The sequence below is a fragment of the Cornus florida genome, unplaced genomic scaffold (assembly GCF_030987335.1).
Source record: "Cornus florida cultivar Cherokee Brave unplaced genomic scaffold, ASM3098733v1 CherokeeBrave_3.0.0_Hap2_Chr11, whole genome shotgun sequence".
Lineage (NCBI taxonomy): Eukaryota > Viridiplantae > Streptophyta > Magnoliopsida > Cornales > Cornaceae > Cornus > Cornus florida.
The window spans coordinates 104,729,932-104,755,806 of NW_026775581.1; the positions used below are offsets into that span (position 1 = coordinate 104,729,932).

A 25,875-nucleotide genomic window follows, 5' to 3' on the forward strand; every position below is an offset into this window, starting at 1 on the left:
TATTCGAGATTGTGATACCCCCTAATTTTGGAACACGGGTTGATCAAATCCACGCACAAAATCAAGGGATATCAAAACAATTTAAGTATTTAACAAGCACAGAATACAAAGATGAATAATAAAGAATAAATAAACCGCTGAAGAAAACTAATAAATAAATATTACTTAATGATTCTCCAACAATTACAATTCGGAAATCCCATAACTCAAGGACCCATTAAAACATTATCCAATAATCCAATACTATTTAAAAGTACACAAGATGAATAGATGAATGACAGTCTCCCAGCTGCGGATCCTCAACCTCGAGACTGGAACCTCTAATAACCTGAAAAATAAATCGTGAGTTAAACCCTACGAGCAAGTTCACTCTACCAGGCCTCTGAAAACCAATAAGCAGATCATCTCTGATAAAAACCAAACCTAATAAAGTTTTAACTTTAATAAAGCACGATATACATATCTATATATAATTATATATACTATACTAATCACATCCATTAATAGGTTTATTAAATTTCTATACCTATTAAATAATTATTAAAATAATATTCATACCTAGACCAATCTACCATTTCATTTTATAAAAACTCCTTTGACCTTAATCCCATCCTAGTCAGGTGTTTAATCATTTATATGATAAATTATAATAAAAGACATATTATAATTAATCCCAAAACCCGATGATGATTTTAACTAAATCACATATCCAAAATCTCAGCATTGACAAATCATCCATGTCTCCACCAATATAATTTTATTAATATAAAATAATACACTAACCAGTAAGTACTAAACTATTCTTATTTAAGAATATCTAATCCTAATCCAATCTATACATACAACAACCATAGATGATATTTTAATCATCTAACACATAACAATGTAATTATGCTTTGGCAAATCAACCATGCCTCCACAAGTATATTTATTTATACATTGGCAATTCAACCATGCCTCCGTGTATATATATTTACACATTGGCAATTCAACCATGCCTCCACAGGTATATTTATTCATACATTTAATTAGCAATTCATCCATGCTTTCCATATATGTATTCTATTCATACAAATATTTAGGTAATATATTTAATCATTTGACAATTCATCCATACCTACACTTTAATCATGAATTAACTTTAAAATTAACAATACGCTAAATCATACATAGCCATCTCATGCATATTATACGCATATCATTAATTTAATAACCAGTCCAGTTGTATATACTAAGTAAGAATAATAACACTAAATATCTTAATTTACATATATATACACATATATTTTATAATATATATGTGTATAATCCTTCCTTAATAATCCATAATTATTTCAGATCACATCTACATATATATCAATACTTATATATATATATGTACAACTATCCATACAACTCATAAATTAAATAAACCATATATACAAATATATAAATAAATAAATAAATAAATAAATAAATATATATATATATATATATATATATATATATATATCATCCATCCATAACCAATTAGTAATTTACTATATTACACAAATTAATGCTACTTAATATGTCAGAGATAGTTTCTCCTAAATACTCCATATCGGTTTAAATAGTTTTCCGACACCGTCTCACTAAAATGTAAATACCTCCTAGTAGGATGGAAATCTGATAATGAAATTGGTACCATTGGAAAGAGGACGAAAAATTCTTGAATTTGAGCTCAAGAATGACCTAATTTCGATTTAAAATGACTAAGTTATGACCATTTTAATTTTTAGTGTCAAAACAGGCCAACAGTGGTTTCCCACGCGCGCCCACGCGCTTACTATGCACTTGCACGCGTTGGATTCAAGCCTCCTTGTGTGCTGGTATTGGCTAAGCTCTTTCAGCTACCGTGAGCTCACCACACTGAATCCATCACTTCCTTTATGCCGCATCCAATGGTCACAAATTAGTGCGCAAATGAACACGCTCACACTGGATTATTTTCTATTAACTATAATAGATCTAAGGTCCAGATCAGCGAGTGCACCATCTTCTCATGGTCTGCGATACACCAAATAACCCCATAGTTGACCAGACCACTTCTATGGTCCAGATGCACATGCGCACCAAACTTTTATGCGCCGCGATGCACCATATCAATTCACATAAGTTTAATTAATCAAATGGCCCTAATTGGCGTATACACACTATTATCCTACACCGCGTCGCGCTGGATCAATTCCTTATTGTGCCGCCACTCCACATGCGCCAGTTACGTAGTATATATAAATAGTATATATATATATATATATATATATAATTATTTTCCTAACAAATAATAGGAAAATAAATCCTAATAAATTCCTAAAAATATCAGAAAAATTCCAGAAAATTACAGAACAATTCTAGAAAAATAAAGAAACCATAATTAACTCTCTTGGGTCACAAATCCACCTATAGATTGATTTAAAATATACATATAACACCTATATATATCAATTAAAATCCAATAATCTAAAAATCAAATATAATAGTTTATCCTTTTAATTATTCCGATCTAACCATAATTTTTAAACAAATAAATTTAATTAAAGCCTTGATACTCAAGGTGAAATCCTTATGTGTTTTAAGAGGAAAGTTAGAGAAAACTCGCCTGAAGGTTTCGAAACGAAACCGACGCTTCAAACTTTAATTATCTCTTCCAATTCCGACGTCCTCCTTTTCAGATCCGACCTCCTCCTTGTCAGCCCTTTTTCTTCCTCTCTCTCTGTCTGTTTTATTTTTCTAAAGTGTAAAACCTTTAACCCTAAAGCCTTATGTGTATTTTTATACACCTTAAATTCCAAATCCTATTCCAACTAGTATTATGAATTAAAATAATAACCTTTAAATAATTTATATCTATAAACATATATATATATATATATATATATATATATATATATATATATATATATATATTCCTTCCATAATTAACCCATTAGTTAACTAAATCATATATACATATATATATCAATAAATATATATCTATATATATATATCTTTCCATAACAATTATTAATTAATTATATTTATATATAATTATATATATATATATATATATATTTATATTTATAATTAATACAAAAGTGATCATTTAAATAATTAAATAACCACGGGCCTTCATTAATTAACCCAATAAGGTTTCATACAAGCCCAAGACCACATCTTTTGGTCCAACTTCCCTTAAACCCAATCCAATTAATTTAAATAAATAAGATAATTAATTAAATACTGAAATTAAAATAACTAATTACATGAAGCACATAAACAATTAAGAATTTACAACTAAGTTACACAATACCAATAAAATCAACACACCAATAATTCAATCAATAATCAACCACACAAACAATCAATCATCATACATAATCACGAAATATAACTTAATTAAAATAAGATAATTAATCTAGCACTCAATACAATAAAATAAATCATTGAAAAATAAAATAAAATAATTAATCCTAATTAATAAATCCTTTAAAAATATCGGGGTATTACAAAGATCGCATGCGTACTGCTCAAAGTAGGCAGAAGAGCTATGCTGATCGTCGCACTCGTGCTTTGGAATTTCAGGTTGGGGATCAGGTGCTACTCAAAGTGTCGCCTATGAAGGGTGTAATGCGCTTTGGGAAGAAAGGGAAGTTGTCACCGCGGTTTGTCGGTCCATTCATGATTACGGATCGAGTTGGAGCTGTTGCTTATCGGTTGGCACTTCCAGATAATTTAGATCGCGTGCACAATGTATTCCATGTTTCCATGTTGCGAAAATTTCTGTGAGATAAAGATCGGTATCAGCATATCGATGTTGGGGAGATTGAGTTGCAGCCGAATGCAACTTATTTAGAGCCACCGTGTCGTATTGTCGACCGTCGGGATCAAATCCTTTTTAACAAGGTTATCCCTTTAGTTCGTGTTCAGTGGAGTCATCACAATGAGGCTGAGTCCACTTGGGAACGGGAGGATGTCATTCGCTCGCAGTTTCCTGAAATATTAGAAGAAGGTAAGAGCGAATTCCGAGGACTGAATTCCTTTTGTTAGGGGGGAAGAATGTAATACCCTTACTTTTAAAAGGATAGTCCTGATATTTAATTATTGTTTAAATTGCTTTTGTTTTCCTTTGATTTGATTTACTTATTTTAAATATTTTAAGCTGCATTTGTTTACTTATTTGTTTTAAATTATTGTAATTGTTTTAAATTTATTTGGTTACTTTTTTAGTTTACTTAAATTTAATTGAGTTAATTTGTTTAATTGTTTTGTTTAATTAATTGTTTTATTTTAGGCTTTAATTGTTTTAAGTGAAATTAAATTTAATTGGATTCGTTAAATTATATTTAATTAGTTTCAGTAGGTTGTAACGTGACTTTAGTTTGTGGGGTTTATAGTTATCATAGGCAGCCGACAGTGTACAACCTAGGTTTGTCTATGGGCCGTATTATACATGGATTAGGGTTTAAAGTTTAAGGTTATAAATAGGCTTATACGGGGGTTTAGGGTTGAAGGAAAAATAAAATACAACCGTGGGTTTTTTGTGGAGGCATAGAGGAAACAGAGAGGGAGAGAGCACACAGAGATTCACCGGAGAACTTGGGAAGAACCGTCGGTGTAAGGCAAGTTTTATATCTAACTCAATCCCTTGGGTTTCGTGTTCTTTGCATCACTAATTCAGTTCTAGGAAGTAATAACATTAAACTAATATGGTTGCACAATTAGTTGTTTCAAAACAGTATATTTCATGCCTGTGTTTTTCTTCCGTCTGTAAACTGTTTTTGTTTGTTCTTGTTTTGGGTGAGCTCAGATTAACAAAGAATGAATTTAAACAACTTTATAGCACCTTGGGGCTTAGTTTTAATCAGTAGTGGAGTTGGTTTAGAAGAACAGAGCGGTCAAATACTGCCGGAGTGGAAGGTGACGACGCATGGAAGAAGAATTGGGTCACCAAAACGCAGAGCAAGCTCCACATAAAGTGGAGCCGGCTCTAGGTTTAGGTAGAGGCTGCTCCACCATTATTTGGAGGCGGCTCCACTTTGTGTGGAGCCGGCTCCTCCCAGTTTTTCATTTTTTTTTTTTTTTTTTTTGTTTTCTGCGATCTAGGCTACTGTACATGGGTATTTGAAATTTCCAGAATGTTTTGGAAGTGGTTCTAGGGGAAATTAGTGATGTTTAAACTCTTGGTAAACTTGCAGGAAGCATGGAAATTCATAATTTATCATAAGAGGCTAAACAGGGATACAGTCTGAAACTCATTAGGGAAGTTTTCAGGATTATTTTAAATGGGGATGATCAGAATTTCTTAGCTTTGAATTAGCAGTTTTAACTTGGAATCTTTATGTTTTAAATCATGAAACAATGATATGAGATTAAACATATCAATTAATATAAATTCGGTTAATGCTTAAGGTTAAATTAGTTGACATTTTTCAACGAATTATTTAGATCAACTTATGGGATGTTGCAGAGTGGTTATTAGTAAGCATGTTAATTCTGTTCTAATTATTACTGTGCTTATTGTGGATTACAGAATGGTTACATTTATTCTCGAATATTTATATTTTTTTTGAGAATTAAGTACTGGATGTATTGAAACAAGCATGCTAATTATAGATTCTTGTTATGGCTTATATTTGGATAGGTTGATATTTATATGTGTTAATGTCAATGATATTACCAATAATTGGATGGATGGTGTATACTTGTTATGGATTGGTTGATTAGTTGATATTGAAATGGTTACTATCTTATACATTATTAACACTGGATGGATGAATTGTATGCACCGGTATGGGAAAGTGTCATACTAGGGGGATTAGCTCAAAAATGCTAAGTCTTACCTAGTCTGGATTAAGGAATGGATTAACTAAAAGTTAATCCTATTTTATTTGTAGTGTCAAGGCAACATATAGTTGAGCGGCCCTATTATGGATTTTGGAATGGAATTTATTATATATTTTATGGTGCCACGATGTGAGCCTGAGTCTCAGAGTTGTTGGTTAGGAAGCGTATATGCATGGGGATGCATAGCTGGCTACGATGGTTGGAGGTGTACCCTGTTTAGGTTAGGTACACATGCCCACTTTGTGTGCATTTTAGCATGTTACCTCTACTCAGGTTGAAACCGGCCTGTAGGCCAGTGAGAGTCCTTTAGTGTGATTATATATATATCTGCGGACTATTTAGTTATTGTTGGACTGGTTAGGATGTACATGCGTATCGGGCCTCTGTTTGGGTTGTAGTAGTATAGAACTTGCGCGTGGACCTGACTCACTTCTATTTTTCAGGTACACGACAGTTCCAGACTTAGACGTGTTCGTGCTGAGTAGATGTTTCTATTCACTCTACCGACGATGTAGTATTTTTCTTCGTACCTTACTTCTGGATGTCTTTTCAGTTATTTCTTTTATTACTATTTGGATTATTATTAGGGGTCCTCTAGAGATGGATTCCCGAGTTGTACCCTTGGAGATTTTGGAATTGGTTTATTCAAATTTTAAGTATTTAACTTTTAAGGATTGTCTTTTAGGTTTCTTTCAGCTATTAAAATTTTTAATTCTTATTTAATTTAGTAATCTGTGTTTGTTATAACATATTAATTGTTTGATATCCCTCGGGTTTGGGCCTGGGCCTGATCAACCCGTGTCTCGGATCCGAGGGGTATCACAGGCAACGAAACCTGCCGACGTGAAGGAGTTCCCGAATTCGTACGTGTTTGTGGTGGACATGCCGAGGCTGAAGTCAGGGATATCAAGGCAGGCACGGACCTGCCTGGGGACTAGGGGGGCCAATGCCCCCTCTGGAATTTTTTTTTTTTTGGTATTATATACTACAATTTTTTTAAAAGTTATACAATGCCCCTCCTAAAATTTCACAAATGCCCCCACTATATAAGTTTCCAAAAATATTATTTTATCTCCTAACTTTACTCTTTCATACTTCGGTTCTCTCAAGACTCTCGTCTCTGCCTCCTAAACGAAAATTAGGGATTCAACCTTCAAAATTCTTTATCGTGATTTGGTTCTCTCAAGACTCTCATCTCTTAAGACTGATTTCGACACCACAGTACGATCACTACGGTGAGTTTGATATACTTAATTTTGACCCTATTGTTTCGTCCTTTAACCCACAAAATTTTTTTTTTTTAGAATTATCCCAATTCCCATATATAAATGCATACACACATAAATTTATATAGAAAATAGAGAGATTACCAGTGATTTGGTTAGGTGATTTGTTTACTGTATATATTTTTTTGATTTGTTTATTGTATTTTTTTGATTTGTTTATTGTATTTTTTGATTTGGTTAAATTTTTTATTTGTTTACTGTATTATTTTTTTTTTTATTTGTTTACTGTATTTTGATTTGGTTAGAGATTACCAGTGATTTGGTTAGATACTTACATGATTTGTTTACTGTATTTTTTTTTTTGAAAGACGAGGATTGAGATTCCAAAAAGGAATATAATAAGGTTTTGTAATTAGTGATTTGGTTAGATACTAGATGATTTGTTTACTACTTTACTGTATTTTTTTTTTGAAAGACGGAGGATTGAGATTCCAAAAAGGAATATAATAAGGTTTTGTAATTTGTAAAAATTTCTCAAAAAGGGACTTTATCTATAAAAGGAAATTGTTTGTTGCCTCTAAAATTATGGTTGGATGATTGGATCAATATTTGTTTAGTTGCTTTAACTTTTAAATCAATGGAAAGTAGGACATTCTGTTCCCTTTGCAGTAGCCAGTAGCCAGTAGCCAGTAGGAACTGTAGGATGTATGTAGTACATGGAATTAACTTTCTTTTATCTTTGGGTAAAGTAGGTTCAAAATTTTGCAATAAAGTTTTATTGAAATCAAATTAAATACTGAAAAAATCTGCTAAATTTATTTATTTATTCATTTTTGTTATTTACAGCTATTTCAATTGATTGTTGGTGTATGTTGAGGCCCTTTGTACAATAACAACAATTTTGAGAAATTGGGAGTGTTTAGTGTTGCAACTTGCAAGATCAAGTTCTTTTGTACAGGTACGCCCTTTGATTAATTTTTTCTAATAGCAATGCATATGCAATTTCTAATATTTTATTTCTATTTTTTTGGTACAATGAACAACAGCACAGACGCACAATTATTTTATTATATGAAATTTCTTAATATTTAATTTTTTTTTTTTTTTTTTTTAGTGCAATGCACAATAACACAGGCGCACAATTTGTTATAATATGTAATTTCTGAATTTGTTTATTATGTTGATGGAAAATTGATCACTAAGAAACCAAACTAAATTGTCGTCACTCTTTATAGGAAATTGATCAGTAATGGACAAATTTGTGACAAGAGGGTTGCCACCATCTCTAAGAAGAGATGATGGCTCTTTAAAGATAAGTGATGTAGAGATCCACCTTGAGGATCTGGCTGCAGATCCTGGACTACAAACTCCGATATTGAATTACCATCCTAATGTCCAAGATCAAATTCGGATAACATATATACTAAAGGGTCCTTGCCAACCTAAAAAATATCATTTTCCTTATAAGAGTTATGGGCAATGCTTACGACGATTTAACCCAGCATGGTTTAATGCATTTTCTATTTGGTTAGAATATAGCATAGATAAAGATGAAGCATATTGTCTATGTTGCTATCTTTTTAAACCAAAAATTAGAGAACAATCGGGTGGTGATACCTTCGTGAGTGAAGGATTTTCTAATTGGAAGAAAGGTTTGGAAAAATTACAAAGCCACGTTGGAGGTCCGAAAAGTGCCCACAACTAATGTTCCAGTATGTGCCAAGCATTAATGAAGCAAAAGCAACACATTCAGTCAATTTTCTTCAAGCAATCGGACAAGACACGAATTGCATATCGAACACGATTGATTGCATCAATTGATTGTGTTCAACATCTTTTGCGACAAGGTCTTGCATTTCGTGGTGACGATGAATCTGAGGATTCAAGCAACCAAGGGAATTTTCTTGAGACATCGCAATTTCTTGCGAGTTATAATGAAGATATTAATGCGGTTACATTCAAAAATGCTCCTAAAAATCACAAATTAACGGCACCTAAGATCCAAAAGGACATTGTTAATGCCATTGCATTGGAGACTCTCAATGTTATTATCGAAGATATTGGCGATGTTTTTTTTTCTATTCTAATTGATGAATCTCGGGACATATCAACAAAGGAGCAAATGGCTTGTGTTTTACGATATGTGGACAAGAATGGGCATGTAGTTGAACATTTTGTGGGTCTGGTGCATGTTTCTGATACCACTTCCATCTCACTCAAGAAAGCGATTGATGCTTTATTTTCTAGACATGGGTTGAGCATTTCTAGATTACGAGGGGAAGGTTATGATGGGGCTAGTAATATGCGAGGTCAGTTCAATGGTCTCAAAGCTCTCATCTTGAAGGAGAATGAATGTGATTTTTACATTCATTGTTTTACCCATCAACTCTAATTGGCTCTCGTGGGTATGGCAAAAAAACATGAGGATATTGTTGCTCTCTTCACTTTTGTTGCTAATCTTATAAATGTAGTTAGCGGTTCATGTAAATGTTGTGATATTCTTCGAGAGAAACAAGCTTCTATAGTTATCAAGGCATTTAACAATGGGGAGATTTCAAGTGGGCAAGGCCTAAATCAAAACACTTCTCTTAAATGAGCTAGTGATACACGTTGGGGTTCACATTATGACACTTTGATTAGCGTGATTACTATGTTTTCATCTATTGTTACTGTATTTGAGACACTTGCAGAGGATGGGTCATCAGAAAAGAAGTTTAAAGTAAATCTTTTATTAGAATTTATACAATCCTTTAACTTCATATTTTTTTTGCATTTGATGAGAGCTGTTTTGGGAATTACAAATGATTTGTCAAAGGCACTTCAAAGGAAAGATCAAGATATTGTGGTTGCTATGTCCTTGGTCAAATTAAGCAAGGTCCAATTACAAAGGATGAGAGAAAGTGGATGGGATTCTTTACTTAATGAAGTTTCTTCTTTTTGTGTGAAACATGACATTCCTATTCCTAATATGGATGATACATTTCTACCTTGAGGAAGACTACGACGTAAAGCTCATGACAAGTCGAATTTGCATCATTATCGTGTTGATTTGTTTTAATCCATCATAGATATGCAACTTCAAGAGCTAACTAGTCGTTTTACTGAAATAAGTTCCGAGTTGTTGTTTTGTGTGGCTTGTGTCCGGATGATTCATTTTGTGCTTTTGAAAAGCAAAAACTAATCCACCTTGCTCAATTTTACCCAAAAGAATTCTCTCCACATACTTTCATGAGACTTAGTGATCAACTTGAGAATTATATTGCGGATATGCGCTCTAATAGCGAGTTTAAAGGATTAAAAGGGATTGGTGACCGTGCAAAAAAAATGGTGGAAGCCAAAAGAGACAAGGTACATTCACTAGTTTATTTGCCTGTGACATTAGCGTTGATTCTACCAATTGCAACTGTTAGTGTAGAGAGGGCATTTTCTGCTATGAATATCGTGAAGAACCAATTACGCAACAAGATGGGAGATGAATCGATGAGTGATAGCTTGATAGTATTTATTGAAAAGGAGATATCTAGTGGCATAGATAATGAAGTTATCATACGACGTTTTCAAAATATGAAAGTCGTTGGGGACAATTGTGAATGTGCTCAATGGAATGATTCAATGAACAAAAAAAATATTTTTGCTTATTATGATGATTTGAATTGAAAATGTGCTCAATGGGATCCTTTTGTTGTTTTTGGGATGCGTTCCCCTTTTGAACGCCTTTAATGAATTTGCTTAAATATCAAAAAAAAAAAAAAAAAAAAAAAAAAAAAATTATAAATGTGCTCAATGGAATTATCAATGAATGAAAATTTTCTTTTTGTTTATTAGGATGGTTTAATATATATATATATATATATATATATATATATGTTGCAAAGGCCGCCCCCTAACATAATTTTCTGGGTCCGTCACTGCATCAAGGTGCAGGTGGAGGAGGACAGTGTGCTATTGATAAGCGGAGAGAGAGAGAGAGAGAGAGGAAGAGAAAGAGGGAGCCAAGTACGTGAGGATCAAGAGGAGGGTTGGGAAATTCATGAGGAAGTTTGTGTTGCCTGACAATGCTAATACTGATGACATCTCTGCGGTCTGTCAGGACGGTGTGCTTACTGTTATGGTTTTATAATGTCCCGTTTGAACTGTTTCCTTGGTAATGTATGTATTGTGTTTTTAATGAATTTGGAGTTACAATATGCAATTTTCAGTTTAGGCTATGCTTTTTTTATTTTTATTTTTTATTATTATTTGGAAAATGTTGGCATTGACAATTGCAAAATGTAATAGAGGCTAGAGCTGCTCATTTTCATTTAAGTTCCAAAATTAACAAGCATCTGATGCTTAGTGAATTGATAATTGTCTGCAAACAATAATTTCAGCATAATGATATTTTATTGACCTTATACAAGATCAATTGTGCTGATGCAGCTAAAAAACTTGGCTAATTTTCTAAAATATTCAAACGAGACTTGTCTGATTAAGAACTCTGACAAATCTTGTGTGATTTTTGTTGACACCCATTTTGGTAATTGGGTTTGGGTTCCAATTGGGTTTGATGAACAGTGACATAGTGGTATGGGCTAGGAACATAAAGCCTGATGAACGATGATATGTTAAAAGTTTAGGCCGAGAGGGTATTGGGCTGAAACATGAGGTAATGGGTTTGGGCTATAAGACATTTTTAGTCTACATGGTAAACAATTAACTTGGACTTCGGTTGAAATGGTTTGATGCAGTTAGAAGAAGATTGGGTGTTACATGGGTGGCGTTTGAAAGTGTATCAGACAGAGTTGGTTTGGATAACTGGAAGAACAAATTATTTGCATAAGGATACTTATCTAGAGGATTAGTTTGATTTGAATTTTATATTTTTATTATGTGATAGAGTTGTAAAGTTATTAGGATACCGGATTGTAAGTTTATTTTACTAATAATCTCTATAAATAAATGAAAAGGCATGCTGAAATAGAGGTCCAACACCCTCAGAATCAATTTATTATTTTATTTGTTTTTTCAAGCTCTTTCCTAAAAATAGCATCCTTGCTATTTATCTCTATCCCTATGTTCTTAAGTCTCGTTCTCTCTCTTTCCCTCTAAATCTTTTCTCTCTATATTTTTTCTATATCTATTTTCCTTCATTTTCTATTCTCTTGATACTTATTATAAGTTATTCATTGAAAAACCCTTTTAACTAAGGCAATTAGAACTCATTAAGGACTATTTTTGTTCTCTCTCCTATAATCGCCTGAAAATCAATTTCTTAAAGAGACTGCAAGTTGACTATCCACAATTGAACTATGTAGTTGGTTTTGGCACGCCCTGTTTTCCATCAACTTAAGATCGGCTCCAGTTGGCCAATTTTAGCGTCAACAATTTTTGACTCTTACCCAAAAATTGGTGAGAAACGAACTCAAAACTAGGCCGAGTTCCTTATGAGTCAACCAAGTCACTACGACACCACCAATTACAAAGAACTTGATTTACATAAACAAAAACAAGTATTAATTTAATTTGCTAATCGTATTTTAGACCCCATTAAATTCATTGCATTGTCAATTTAAAACAATTGTATTCCACAAGACAAAAATGACACATGAGACAATCCCATGGACTTTGCCCTGCAAATTATTTTCCTCAAAAACATCACACACAAATATATATTGTAAGTCATTCCAAGCTGGGGTGAGCCTTCCAGGCGGTGCTATAGAAATCGTGACTCACAAAATTGTAAGTCACTGTTGCCAAAATACCCAACTATTATGAAAAGGAGAGAGTAAACAACATGATTTTATCTCAACTGGTTTCGGTGAGCTTCTCGGTCTCCATTGCTATTTTTTCCATAAACTGTACAAAAAGAAGTTCTTTGCGGCAATAGAAATTTCCCAAGGCAGGTCAATGGTACCCTTCCTATCAAACGAATTGTGTTTCCTAGCAGAAGCAGCGATATCAAGACACCCCATACTATGACTGCAACTACAATTACACCAGTGAGTGGTGGTCTTTCCCTTTTTGGTGTGACAACCACAATTGCTATAACATAAGTTACTGCCATTGCTGTCACTGTCAACCACATGATCACCATCAAAATCCACATAAAAATCTTCCGCTTGAAGGGCAATCCGCTTATAAGCAACAAGATTGTGCTCAGAGATGCAACAAAACCTATCGTATTAGCACGGAGAAAAATTGGATATGAATCTGGATAGTTATATGCCATTATAGCTTCCCCTGCTCTATGTGAGTCTGTCTGATTTGTATCAGTACTGTTGCTGACATTGTCTGGCCAAGCACCACCTGGAGGGCTCACCCCAGCTTGGAATGCCATTGTTGCGATAAGCGATGCCACCACAATTAATGAGTTCCGCTTCTTATCCAGCCATTCACCCTGATCTGTGAAAATGCTTTTTGGAGCATTCCATTTATCATTATCATGTACAAAAAAGGGCATGCCATTTGGCCTAATGGTTCGATTTTCGTTACTAGCCGCTAAAGCCGTGTCTTTGGCTCTCAAGGCTCCAGCTTCTTGAAGGTACTTTCCGATGTCAAAATCCTTCACATCTCTCTGACTTTGTTCTAAAATATCGAATGCCGTGAACCCATTTGCATTAATCGCGTTCACATCAATATTTTTGGCACACGAAAGCAAATACTTTATCATCTGCAAACATCATCAGTTCATTGTCACTTCTACAATTCCAAGAAATTTGGATTTGCCTAATTTGGTTAAATTAAACAAGGTGACGACTAAAAGTATTCGACCTAATGCCCCCAACGAGTCACTTCAACTACATAGCAAAAAAACACCATCAAGGTCTCAACAACCTTTATTATATATGTACACCATTAACAGGATTAAACAAAAGTATGCCATAAGGCATATGCTATTGTCAGGGTCATAAATTAATGAGGAAATATGATAATAATGAAATGACAATAGGTGTAGGCTACATGCACTCAATAGGAATACTAAATAATTACTTAGAAACTTAATTATTATGGCCATACCTCAATTTGTTTATCCGCGACGGCTAGATGTAATATGGTGTTGCCACGCTCGTTCTTACAATTCGCAAATTCGTGATCGTTCAAAGTCACCAGCAATAGCTTTAGTGCCTCTATTTGATCATGATGCACACACACATGCAGTATGGTTGCACCCTGATCAAATTTTGCTCGAGCAGCGTCTGGTCTGACTTGAACCAACTCTTTCAAGACACTGACTCGGCCTTTGATGGCTGCTAGATGAAGGGGGTTTCTACCATCTCGATCACGAGCAAGACACATCTCACGATTAACCAACAATAGTGCTTTTACTATCTCAACGTGCCCTTTAGCCGATGCTAAGTGAAGGGGGGACATTCGTTGAGAATTTAATTCTCCAGCAAGCTCGGGGTTTCGAGCTACAATTTCTTTCACAAATTCTACATGGCCATGCAGTGCTGCAACATGCAGAGGAGTTTCGTTAAAACAATTCAAAATAACTCTATCGAGAACAAGTCGATCTTCTTGAACTAATTCATGCAATGATGTTATGTTCCCGTCCATTGCTGCTTCATAAAGTCTTTGCTCCATTCTCTCTCTCTCTCTGAGTATATAGATACACATATAATTAAGATAAGTCCGCTAACTGCTACTCCACATATATATACTATTATAAATATATATACATGTATAATCTGAACAAACATAAATTTCTTTGTTAGATCGACTTTTATTTTATTCGGGTCAATATTTTTATGTTTTGTGGTTGTTGATCGAGTCAATATTTATAAGTGAAGAACAAGACTTAGTCCCTATTGTTAATTATTGAGCCAATCACAACGGGCGACGTGAACAAAGTTAAAAAATTGAGGCCTGCAATCTGCATGAATATATAATCCGGGGAAAGTGTTATATTCGGACCTACCTAGGGCTCAATTCTTAGAAACTTCCTATCTTCGAGAAAAGTTTATTAACAAGAGGACGGATCAGCTATATATATGTGTACGTGTATGTCTGCTTGACTACAATATATAATGGTATAAATATATATACGTTGAGTGGGGACTTCAAAGACTTTGTTGCTTTATAATTCTTTGCAGGCGGCCCATAAGAATTGCCACCCATAAGAGATATGACACCAAAGTTGTTGAGAAATTTACAGAATTCTTTGAAAAGTGGGATTGCCAAATTTTGGAGAAAATCTACTTCTTCTTTTCAAACTATCAAAAAACACTTCACCTAGACTTGGACTATGAGGCCTTGTGGCTAAACTCACGGCCCTCCAAGCTACCTCACTGCGAAGTGGGAATCCATGAACTTCCTCCTTTTCTCTCTGGCTATCTATAATTTGAGAATGTATAGGATGATACTTTACGTATCACACCATGCACAATTGAGAATTTTTATGACTTAACATTAGACCGAAATATTACGTGTAAATACCTCCGAATACTTAAGTTACTTAATTCGTATATTTAGATTACCCTTTTTTGCTCCACCCATGCTTTTGCAATTTGGAAACCCATTCATCCCAATCTCACGAATTACATTCATAAAATCTAATTAATCAAAGCACTAATTACTAAAAATCTCATTACTTTTAAATACTCTTATATTAAAAAATTAACAAAATATAATATTTAATAAATAAAAATAATAGAAATGTGCAGAAGCTCTAAGAACTTTCTCGCTCTCAAAGATTTTAGAGTTTGACTCTTGCTCTCGTCTTAAGTGACTTAACTAAATACAAGAGGTATTTTATACTTTCTTAATGAAACAAGAAAAATTAAAGTTTTTGATTGAAAACCAATGCCACTTTATTTTTTGGAGTTTGTCCTGACAACGTTATATATCTTTAAAAACCTCTCCTCTCTTTTTCGATCCATCTGTCTTAAATCAGTTGAATCCATGACGACACTCGTTATAGAGAATTATGCTCTGAAAGAGATCATCTTGAGTTGCTACCCTGCAAAAGCATTGATCTAGCCTACATTGATATCTGATTCTGACACTCATGAATCTAAACCTATAACTTAGGGAAAAAAGAAATCTTAAAATCAACATAAGCAAGTAAAAATACACGAGTTAAAAAAATAAAAATAAAAAAAGGAAAAAGCAAATGAATTTAAAACAAAAAAGAAAAATCACTATATCATATCATGTGCTATACACATGGTCATCTCTCAATTTTCCATTAATTTCATTTTATTCACAAATTTATTAATTTTTTCTGAAATAAGTGATCACTTCCGCATGTAGTTATTTCCGGGGTAGGTACTTGTTAGCCCCTTGACGTTTTAGCCCTGTGACAGTACTCCACGCCAGGTTCAACGACCGGCTCTGATAGTCGGAGGAAAATTATTTCAGAGTATATTAGAATTTTTGAATTTATTTAGGCCACTCGACTAAATTACTGTGTTGAAGTCAAAGTCAACACTTTTTAAATTTATGAACTTTGATCAAATATCTGCTAGTGAATATGAAAAAACACAGTTCATTTTTCCAAGCTACCTTTAATATCCAAATATTATTTTTGTGCATAGAGATAATAAGTACCATTATTATGTAGGTAAGTATCATTTTTGTACATAGATGCCACGATTATGCATGTAAATACTACTTTTATGTACAAATGCATCATTTTTTATGCATGTAAATATCACTCTTATGTATAAATGCATCATTTTTTTTTGTGCACAAAAATTTGACTACTTGATGTGCACAAAAATTTGATTACTTGGTGAAGACATTAAGGATAATCTGTACAAATGAACACTTATCAAATTTCATAAATTAATAAAGTGTTGCCTTTGACTGCCTCTACCTAATAAAACCTCCCAAAGTACAATATTTTTTTCTTCTATAATTTTTCCTTAATTTTAATCCAAATATCAAGTACAAAATTGAACGGCTTTCCTTGTCTAATCCAAACCGCTCACAATGACAACTAAAAAAATTTAACAGTTGAGAGGGCATTCTTTTAGAAACTTTTTAACAATTGAGAGGAATTCTTTTAAGAACATAACCCATATATTCCATTGATGAAACTGCCCATATGACAATCATTAAGATTCTTCATGATTAGAAAGCAAATGATCAATACCAATAAATATTACTGCAACTGGAAAACACCAAAAAAAAAAGGGTAGTGAGGGCACTATAAATGATCTGAGATCCGAATCAAGCAACCTTGACCTCAATGGTCTTGGGCTTCTTTGGCTGTGGAGGGGGCAGCTTGTGAACCGTAACAGTAAGCACACCGTCCTGACAAACCGCAGAGATTGCATCAGTATTAGCATTTTCAGGCAACACAAACTTCCTCATGAATTTCCCAAATCTCCTCTCCATCCTCACGTACTTGGCCCCCTCCTCTTTCTCTTCCTCTCTCTTTCTCTCTCCGCTGATCAGCAGCACATTGTCGTCCTCCACCTCCACCTTGATGTCCCCTGACTTCAGCCCCGGCATGTCCACCACGAACACGTACGAATTCGGGTACTCCTTCACGTCAGCCGGTGTTGCTGCCATTGCCTTGGCGTCGCGGACGTATGTGCGTGTCGGAGCGTTGACGGACTTGTCGGATTCGTCAGTGGCGTCGAGCATGTGTTGAAGGGCGTGGAAGATTGGGGCGTCGAAACCCGTCATTGGCCTGAATTCCATCTTTCTCTTGTGTGTGGGTGAAAATTAAATAAAACTGAAAATCACTGTATTTGATTCGAAAAGAGTTTGAAATCTGAATGTTGTGCGTTTGAGAGGATGAGGGATTTGTGGGCAATTTAATAGGTAACTGTCGGAAGGTTCTGGAAACGTAAGGAAGACATACGGACGTTTCTAGGAGTTTCTTTTTTTCATTGAATTGTGGGGCCATCTTTACATATTCCTTTGATGTTGAAAAAATTATTCAGTCCTTCCGTTGCATGACTTGAGAGTACACGGGTGTTGGGACGAATTTAGTTAAATCTTACTCTATTTTGGTAGGAAATTTATCACTCCAACTCTGCTCTTATTTTGTAACAGATTTATAATTGTTATATTATTTTCGCTCTTATTCCTATCATTCCAACTCTTCTCTTATTTTGTAACGAATTTATAATTGTTTAATTGCGGGGCACGATAGGAGCGGGCCAGATTATGCCACTTGATTACGTATTAAAAAATACTAGCCCAATATACTTAAATTAAATTGATAAATAAGTTAACCTAATGTTTAAATTATTAAGTAGTAAATATTACTATATTAACGGATACTTCCAACAAAGTAACAAGAGTTTTAAAATATAAAATATATATATATTATATATATAAAAATTAAAAGTCATATATATAATCGGGATAGGGCGAGTTCATCACTAAATTCACTCCTGCCCCAAATTTGCTTCGACTTTTCAATTATTTTATCATACACATCTCAAATTCATTTAGGACCACTAAATCCAACCCCATTAGGGGTGAGGGTGGGACGAAAATCCGTCGGATAGAAAGAAATTGTCATCCCTAATTAAATTTGTATTAGTAACGATTAATTTGATTAAATTTCTTTAAAAAGTATATGAAAAACCAAAATAAAATTACTAAGCGCCCCAATAGGGAGTGACTTCAAAAAAATAAATAAATAAATTATAACTGCAAAAAAAAAAATCTGTTCATAAAATACCCAAAAAAAAAAAGAAAAAATTTAAAGCATAACCGTGAAAATTCAGATTGGAATTCCAAAGACTACGGTCTTTAATTTTAGATTCAAAATTCGATGTTAGGATACACCTGGAAGAGTACAAAATTCATAGATGGATGGCCCCACTAAATATAGCAAGACTTCCAAGGCTCTAGTGTAAGAAATGACCAGAACCTCCTAGAATTGTCTCGCATATTCCTTACCTTCCCAGAAACTTCATATACAACACTTATAAAATCCGCAGTAGAGTCTTATCCTTCACCGAAACAATCAGAGCAAAACCAAAGTCTTTCAAATCTCTGCCACAACCCAAAAGTATTTCAGTAATTTATCTTCCAATACTAGCCCAAAAACAGAAGAAAATGGAATTCAGGCCAATGGGTTTCGACGCCCCAATCTTTCACGCCCTTCAACACATCCTGGACGCCACCGATGAAACCGACAAGTCCTCCAACGCTCCGACTCGCACATACGTCCGCGACGCCAAGGCAATGGCGACGACACCGGCCGACGTGAAGGAGTACCCAAATTCGTACGTGTTTGTGGTGGACATGCCGGGGCTGAAGTCGGGGGACATCAAGGTGCAGGTGGAGGACGACAATGTGCTGCTGATAAGTGGTGAGAGAAAGAGAGAGGAAGAGAAAGAGAAAGAGGGGGTCAACTACGTGAGGATGGAGAGGAGGGTTGGGAAATTCATGAGGAAATTTGTGTTGCCAGAAAATGCTAATACTGATGCAATCTCGGCAGTTTGTCAGGACGGCGTTCTCACTGTTACTGTTCACAAGTTGCCTCCTCCACAGCCCAAGAAACCCAAGACCATTGAGGTCAAGATTGCTTGAAATTCTCACATCTTACACCATCCCTATCTGCATATATATATATATATATATATATATATATATATATATATATATATTATAATGTCCCGTTTGAACTGTTTCCTTGGTAATGTATGTATTGTGTTTTTAATGAATTCGGAGTTACAGTATGCAATTTTCAGTTTAGGCTATGCTTTATTTATTATTATTTGGAAAAAGTTGGCATTGACAATTACAAATTGTAATAGAGCTGCTCATTTTCATTTAAGTTCCAAAATGAACAAGCATCTGAAGCTTAATGAATGAATAATTGTCTCCAAACAATAATTTGAGCATAATGATATTTATTGACCTTATACAATATCAATTGTGCTGATGCAGCTGAAAAACTTTGCTAATTTTCTAAAAAATTCAGACGAGACTGGTCTGACCAAGAACTCGACTAAAAAGTCTTCTGCGATTGATTTCCAACTCTTACCGAAAAATTGCTGAGAAACGGACTCAAAACTAGGCCGAGTCCCTTACGAGTCAACAAAGTCTCTAGGACTCGACCAATTCCAAGGAACTTGATTTACATATACAAAAAACAAGTGTCATGGACGTTTAATTTAATTTGCTAATCATATTTTAGACACCATTCAATTTACTGCATGGTCAATTTAAAACAAATGACACAGGAGACAATCCCACGGACTTGCCTTGCAAATTATTTTCCTCAAAACAATAACAATAACACACAAACTTCCCTATAAAGAAAAACATAATATCTTACAGGCAGTAATACAACATCAGTTACATCACATACACATACAGATGTATTATTCTATAATACACACACGATGCACGCGTGATAAATGGAAATTCACACAACATATACAAAGAAAGAAATCCTAAATGGCACGGTTTAGGTCAACTGAATTCGGTGAGCTTCTCGTTCGCCATTGCTATTGTTTCCACAAACCGAATTAAAACTTCTTTGTAGCCTTATAGATCTTCCAAGGCTGTTCAATGGTGCCCTTCCTAACAAACGAATTGTGTTCCCCAGCAAAAGCAATGACATCAAGACACCCCATACTACCACTGCAACTGCTGTCACGTGGGTGAGCGGTTCCCTTTCATCTTTGGGTGTGACTACCACAATTGCCATAACATAAGTTACTGCCATTGCTGTGACTGTCAACCACATGATCACCATCAAAATCCACATAAAGATCCTCCTCTTGAAGGGCAATCCGCTTATAAGCAACAAGATTGTGCTCAGAGATGCAACAAAACCTATCGTATTAGCACGAAGGAAAATTGGGTACGACTCTGGATAGTTATATGCCATTATAGCTTCCCCTGCTCTGTGTGGATTTGTATCAGTGTTATTGTCTTGCCAAGCACCACCTGGAGGGTTCACCCCAGCTTGGAAAGCCATTGTTGCAATAAGTGATGCTACCACAATTAAGATGTTCCGCTTCTTCTCCAGCCATTCGCCCTCATGTGTGAAAATGCTTTTTGGAGCATTCCCTTTATCATCATCATGTACAAACAAGGGCATACCATTAGGCCTAATGGTTCGATTTTCATTACCATCTGCTAAAGCTATGTCTTTGGCTCTCAAGGCTCCAGCTTCTTGAAGGCATTTTCCAATGTCCAAATCCTTCACATCTCTCTGACTTTGTTCTAAAATGTCTAATGCCGTTAGCCCATTTGCATTAATTGCATTTACATCCATTCTGACTCGTCTGCAAAACATCAATTAGTTGTCACTTCTACAAATTGAAGAAATTTGAATTTGTCTAATTTGGTTAAATTAAAAAAAAAAAAAAAAAAAAAAAAAAGAAGAAGAAGAAGAAGAGAGAGAGAGAGAGTATTTGACTAATGCCCCCAAAGAGTCACTTCAACTGCATAGCAGAAGTACTTTATTAAGGTCTCAACAACCTTAATTATGTACAAGATTAACATGATTAAACTATAGTATTCCATGATGTTGTCATCCGCTAATGTTTGGGTCATAAATTAATGAGGAAAAATGAAATAATCATATACAGGTGTAGGCTACACTCTAGGAATGTTAAAAATTTACACACAAACTTAATTTATGGTCATACCTCAATTTGTTTATCCGCAACTGCTAGGTGTAATATGGTGTTTCCAAGCTCACCCTTGCAATTTGCAAATTCTTGATCATTCATAGTCTCCAGCATTAGTTTTAGTGCCTCTATTTGATTATGCTGCACACAAACATGCAAGTATGGTTGCACCCTGGTTCAATGTTGCTTGCGCTGAGTTGGAACTGGCTTGAACCAACTCTTTCAATACGTTGACTCGGCCTTTCATGACAGCGAGATGGAGGGGATTTCTACCATCTCGATCACACACATGGCACATCTCAGGGTTGGCTAATAATAATGCTTTTACTATCTCAACGTGCCCTTTAGCAGATGCTAAGTGAAGAGGGGACAATTGTTGCGAATCTAACTCTCGAGCAAGATTGAAATTTCGAGCTAGAATTTCTTTCACAAAATCTACATGGCCACGCAATGCTGCAACATGCAAAGGAGTTTCTTTAAAAGAATTCAAAACAACTTTATCAAGAACAAGTCGATCTTCTTGAAGTAATCCATGCAATGAAGTAATGTTCCCTTCCATTGCTGCTTCATAAAGTCTCTGCTCCATTGATTGATACAAATATAAGCTAAGTTAGCTAACTGCTACTCCACATATATATTTATACATGTATACTATGAAAACTATTTATTTCTTTGTTGGCTTTTATTCCAATTATTTTTTATAAGTTTTGTGGTAGTTGAGTCAATATATATATTTGGGAAAAACATGTGCCCATTGTTAATGAGCCAATTACAATGAGTGACGTGAACAAAGTTAAAAAATTAAGGCCTATAACAAATCAATTACATGAATGATCTGGGGAAAGTGTATGTTCAGATCGACCTAGCAACCTCCTGGGCTCAATTATTCAAAACTACGTGGACGTCACAGAGCAGCTATTTATATATGCTTGACTTTACCATGTAATAGTATAAAAATATATATATGTTCAGAGGAGACTTTGTTGCTTTATAATTCATAATTCTTTGCAGGAAAGATAAGCCTTCAGATTCATAGTTCTTTTAAGTTACATACAATTAACATGAATGTTATTGCAAGGAAATGAATTTCTTGGAATGTTAAATCTTTTGAATTCAAAGTATAATCTGGTATATACTATTTAGTCTACAATTTCCAAAGTAAAAATATTTCTAGATGTTCCACATGACATCAGACCATTTTATACGTTTCCGTGAAATTTTAATAGCTTGATAGAATTCAATTACATGATATTAGGGCTGCAACGTTGTGTGTTCAGCTTGAATTGCCTCTGGCCGAAGCAAATGGATAGAAAAACAAGTACTGCAGAAGTTTAAAAATATTATCATCAAGAAGTCTAGACTACGTACCATCGGAAAATAAAAAATTTATACTACTTACCATGGGGTATACATTTTTATTTTTCCATGGTAAGTAAGAAATTTAGACACTTAGCTGTAAGCCAGTAGCTTTATTCGTTATAACTTAAAATAATGTTATCTTCTTAAAAGGTTTGAAAGTGCCTTATAAACTCCACCCTGAAAGGAAGTATAAGCTGCTGTCTTGTTTCAAGACATTAAATGCCTATTCTGCTTAATTTCCAAAAGAAATGAAAGCATTATTTGGATCATTCCTGAATCTCTATAACCTTTTGATTTCTTCCACATATTCCATGTTCATCACTCTAAAGATGGTTCGAGGACACAGACATGGCCGTCGATGCAAATACGGATGTAGGATCATATCAAATGTAACGTAACAGAATTACTTATTGTGATTGTGAAATTTTATCAACCTTGCATGTTATTAGTTGTGCTGACTCAGATAAATATTTAAGGACTTGACTGAGACTCGATTGACTTTCCAAGGACTCGACTGGTTTCCTACGGACTCAGCCCAGACTCATTTAATTCTCAAGTCTCACCCATATATCAGTGAACAGACTTGAACACAACCGATACAAAGAACATGATCTACATATACTCTCTCTCATCATTATTTAATTTTTTTTCACTCACATTATTCTCACAATGCTTGTGGACTTGAACCCTTCACCTTTTGATACAAAAGAAGAGAAGTTACCACTAAGTCACATACTTTAATTCTAATCATTGAATACTCTGGAGTACTTACAATGTAGCACCTTTGATAATAAGAAATAAAAACTAATTATTAGTCGGGAGTACTGCATTCTAGATACTGAAATAAAATTATTTGTGTCAATGTAAGTTCATTATGACATATATAAAACAAAAAGCTTTTATATTCATCACATCTTCCCCCTGGCAAACAAATTAAAACTTCTGTTCAATTAAAAAAAGAAAAGAAAAAGAACTAGACTCTTTTGAGCCTCCATCTTCATCTCCACATGTGCACAAGACAAAACACCATTCACACTATCTGGAAGCCAAGCCTATTTTGCTATTTTGTGCACCATGTTTGCTTGTTGAAAAACTGAATTGTAGATCCTAATCAAATATATTTCTCCTTTTCATAACTAAAGGAATCTCTCTCTACATTCTTCTTGTTCATCACCCCACAAATGTCATGCTCCAACCCCTAACTCAAGGAATTAGGAAGCCATCTCAAATTTTATAGCTGTTCTTTTCAAAATTCTTCTTTTCATTAATATTGCTCATTCTTTCATTGTCCATAACACTACATTGTGAAGAGTGTCTGTATGTGTAAGTGCATATACAAAAGAATCACTCTTGAGGAATTGTTCTAGTGACACAATCAGAAAACCTAATTTTACCAATTTTAATTACGTCTTTGTTCCAATTTTTTCTCATGGAATACCTCAACACTTGTTATGAAGTCCTAACAATATAATAGATTATATATAAATCCATAAAAATTTAAACAGCAGGCTAATTTGAGAATATCAGAACTGTAGCCTACCTAAGAAAGAAATTCAATACCTTGCATGGTGTACCACTCCACGAGACCCTCACGCAACGGGGCTACATTGATCTCTCATTCTCATTCTCATGAATCCCAACCTATGTTTCAAGAAAACAGAAAATCTTAAATCGACAGAAGCAAATGAATTTAAAACAAAATTAAAAAACATGATGCCATTTCATGTGATATAAATACACATGTTCATCTCTCAAGTTGACATAACATAAGTTACTGCCCTTGCTGAAACTGTCAGCCACATGATCGCCATCAGAATCCACATAAAAGTCCAACGCTTGAAGGGCAATCCACTTATAAGCAACAAGATTGTGCTCAGAGATGCTACAAAACCCGTCGTGCTAGCAGCAAGGAAAATCGGGTATGCATCTAGATAGTTATACACCATTATAGATCCCCCTGCTCTGGGTGGGAGCTAAATTAGGGATATTAGTTTGAGGATTCACTGTTGTATCGTTTTGCCAACAACCGGCTGGAGGGTTTACTCCAGCTTGGAAAGCCATTGTTGCAAAAAGTGATGCCACCACAATTAATTAGAAATTTGGATTTGCTTGTCTAATTTGGTTAAACATGGTAACTAAAAGTATTTTATCTAACATAATGCACCAAAAGAGTTACTTCAACTACATAGCAAAAGTACTTCATTTACTTCACAACAACCTTCATATGTTGACCTACGCTATTTTTTGGGTCATAAATTAATGAGGAAAAATGATAATAATGAAATAACCACAGGTGTAGGATACACACTAGAAATATTAAATAACTAGTCGTGCATAAACTTAATCATGGTCATACCTCAATTTGTTTATCCGTGACTGCTAGATGTAATATGGTGTTGCCATGCCCATCCTTACAATTTGCAAACTCGTGATCGTTCATAGTCTCCAACAACAGCTTTAGTGCCTCCAACTGATTATGCCGCACACACACATGCAGTATGGTTGCACCCTGGTCCAATGTTGCTCGAGCTGCATTGGATCTGGCTTGAACTAACTCTTTCAATACATTGACTCGGCCTCTCATGCAGCAAGATGGAGGGGGTTTCTACCGTCTCGATCACAAGCATGACACATTTCAGGATTGGCTAATAACAATGCTTTTACTATCTCAACATGCCCTTTAGACGATGCTAAGTGAAGAGGGGATGATCGTCGCAAATCTAACTCCCCAGCAAGCTCGGGATTTCTAGCTAGAATTTCTCTTACAAAATCCAGATGGCCACATAATGCTGCAACATGCAAATGAGTTTCCTTAAAACAATTCATAACAACTCTGTCAAGAACCAGTCGATCTTCTTGAAGTAATTCATGCAATGATGTTATGTTCCCTTCCATTGCTGCTTCATTAA

General features: G+C 34.7%; 4 protein-coding genes and 2 pseudogenes across 4 annotated transcripts; 2 read left to right on the forward strand and 4 right to left on the reverse strand.

Moving 5' to 3' along the window:
• The first annotated feature begins 8,799 nt into the window (after window positions 1–8,799).
• On the forward strand, window positions 8,800–9,666 carry LOC132281744 (uncharacterized). The gene is made up of 2 exons (XM_059783419.1): window positions 8,800–9,424; window positions 9,542–9,666. The coding sequence occupies exons 1-2, from the start codon at window positions 8,800–8,802 to the stop codon at window positions 9,664–9,666; spliced, it is 750 nt and encodes a 249-aa protein (XP_059639402.1).
• Window positions 9,667–12,849: 3,183 nt separating this feature from the next.
• LOC132281748 (ankyrin repeat-containing protein BDA1-like) lies at window positions 12,850–14,606 on the reverse strand. Its single transcript, XM_059783423.1, has 2 exons — window positions 14,067–14,606; window positions 12,850–13,719 (listed from the first exon to the last, which is right to left on the reverse strand). Exons 1-2 carry the CDS (start codon window positions 14,604–14,606, stop codon window positions 12,850–12,852), a joined length of 1,410 nt encoding a protein of 469 aa, XP_059639406.1.
• A 2,303-nt stretch (window positions 14,607–16,909) lies between these two features.
• LOC132284368 (17.3 kDa class II heat shock protein-like) lies at window positions 16,910–17,825 on the reverse strand. The gene has a single exon (XM_059786468.1). The coding sequence runs from the start codon at window positions 17,697–17,699 to the stop codon at window positions 17,223–17,225; it is 477 nt and encodes a 158-aa protein (XP_059642451.1). The 5' UTR covers window positions 17,700–17,825; the 3' UTR covers window positions 16,910–17,222.
• Window positions 17,826–18,893: 1,068 nt separating this feature from the next.
• Window positions 18,894–19,710, forward strand: LOC132286020 (17.1 kDa class II heat shock protein-like). The gene has a single exon (XM_059788274.1). The coding sequence runs from the start codon at window positions 19,074–19,076 to the stop codon at window positions 19,548–19,550; it is 477 nt and encodes a 158-aa protein (XP_059644257.1). The 5' UTR covers window positions 18,894–19,073; the 3' UTR covers window positions 19,551–19,710.
• A 496-nt stretch (window positions 19,711–20,206) lies between these two features.
• LOC132286839 (ankyrin repeat-containing protein BDA1-like) lies at window positions 20,207–24,516 on the reverse strand (annotated as a pseudogene).
• LOC132281749 (ankyrin repeat-containing protein BDA1-like) lies at window positions 22,054–25,861 on the reverse strand (annotated as a pseudogene).
• Window positions 25,862–25,875: the final 14 nt, after the last annotated feature.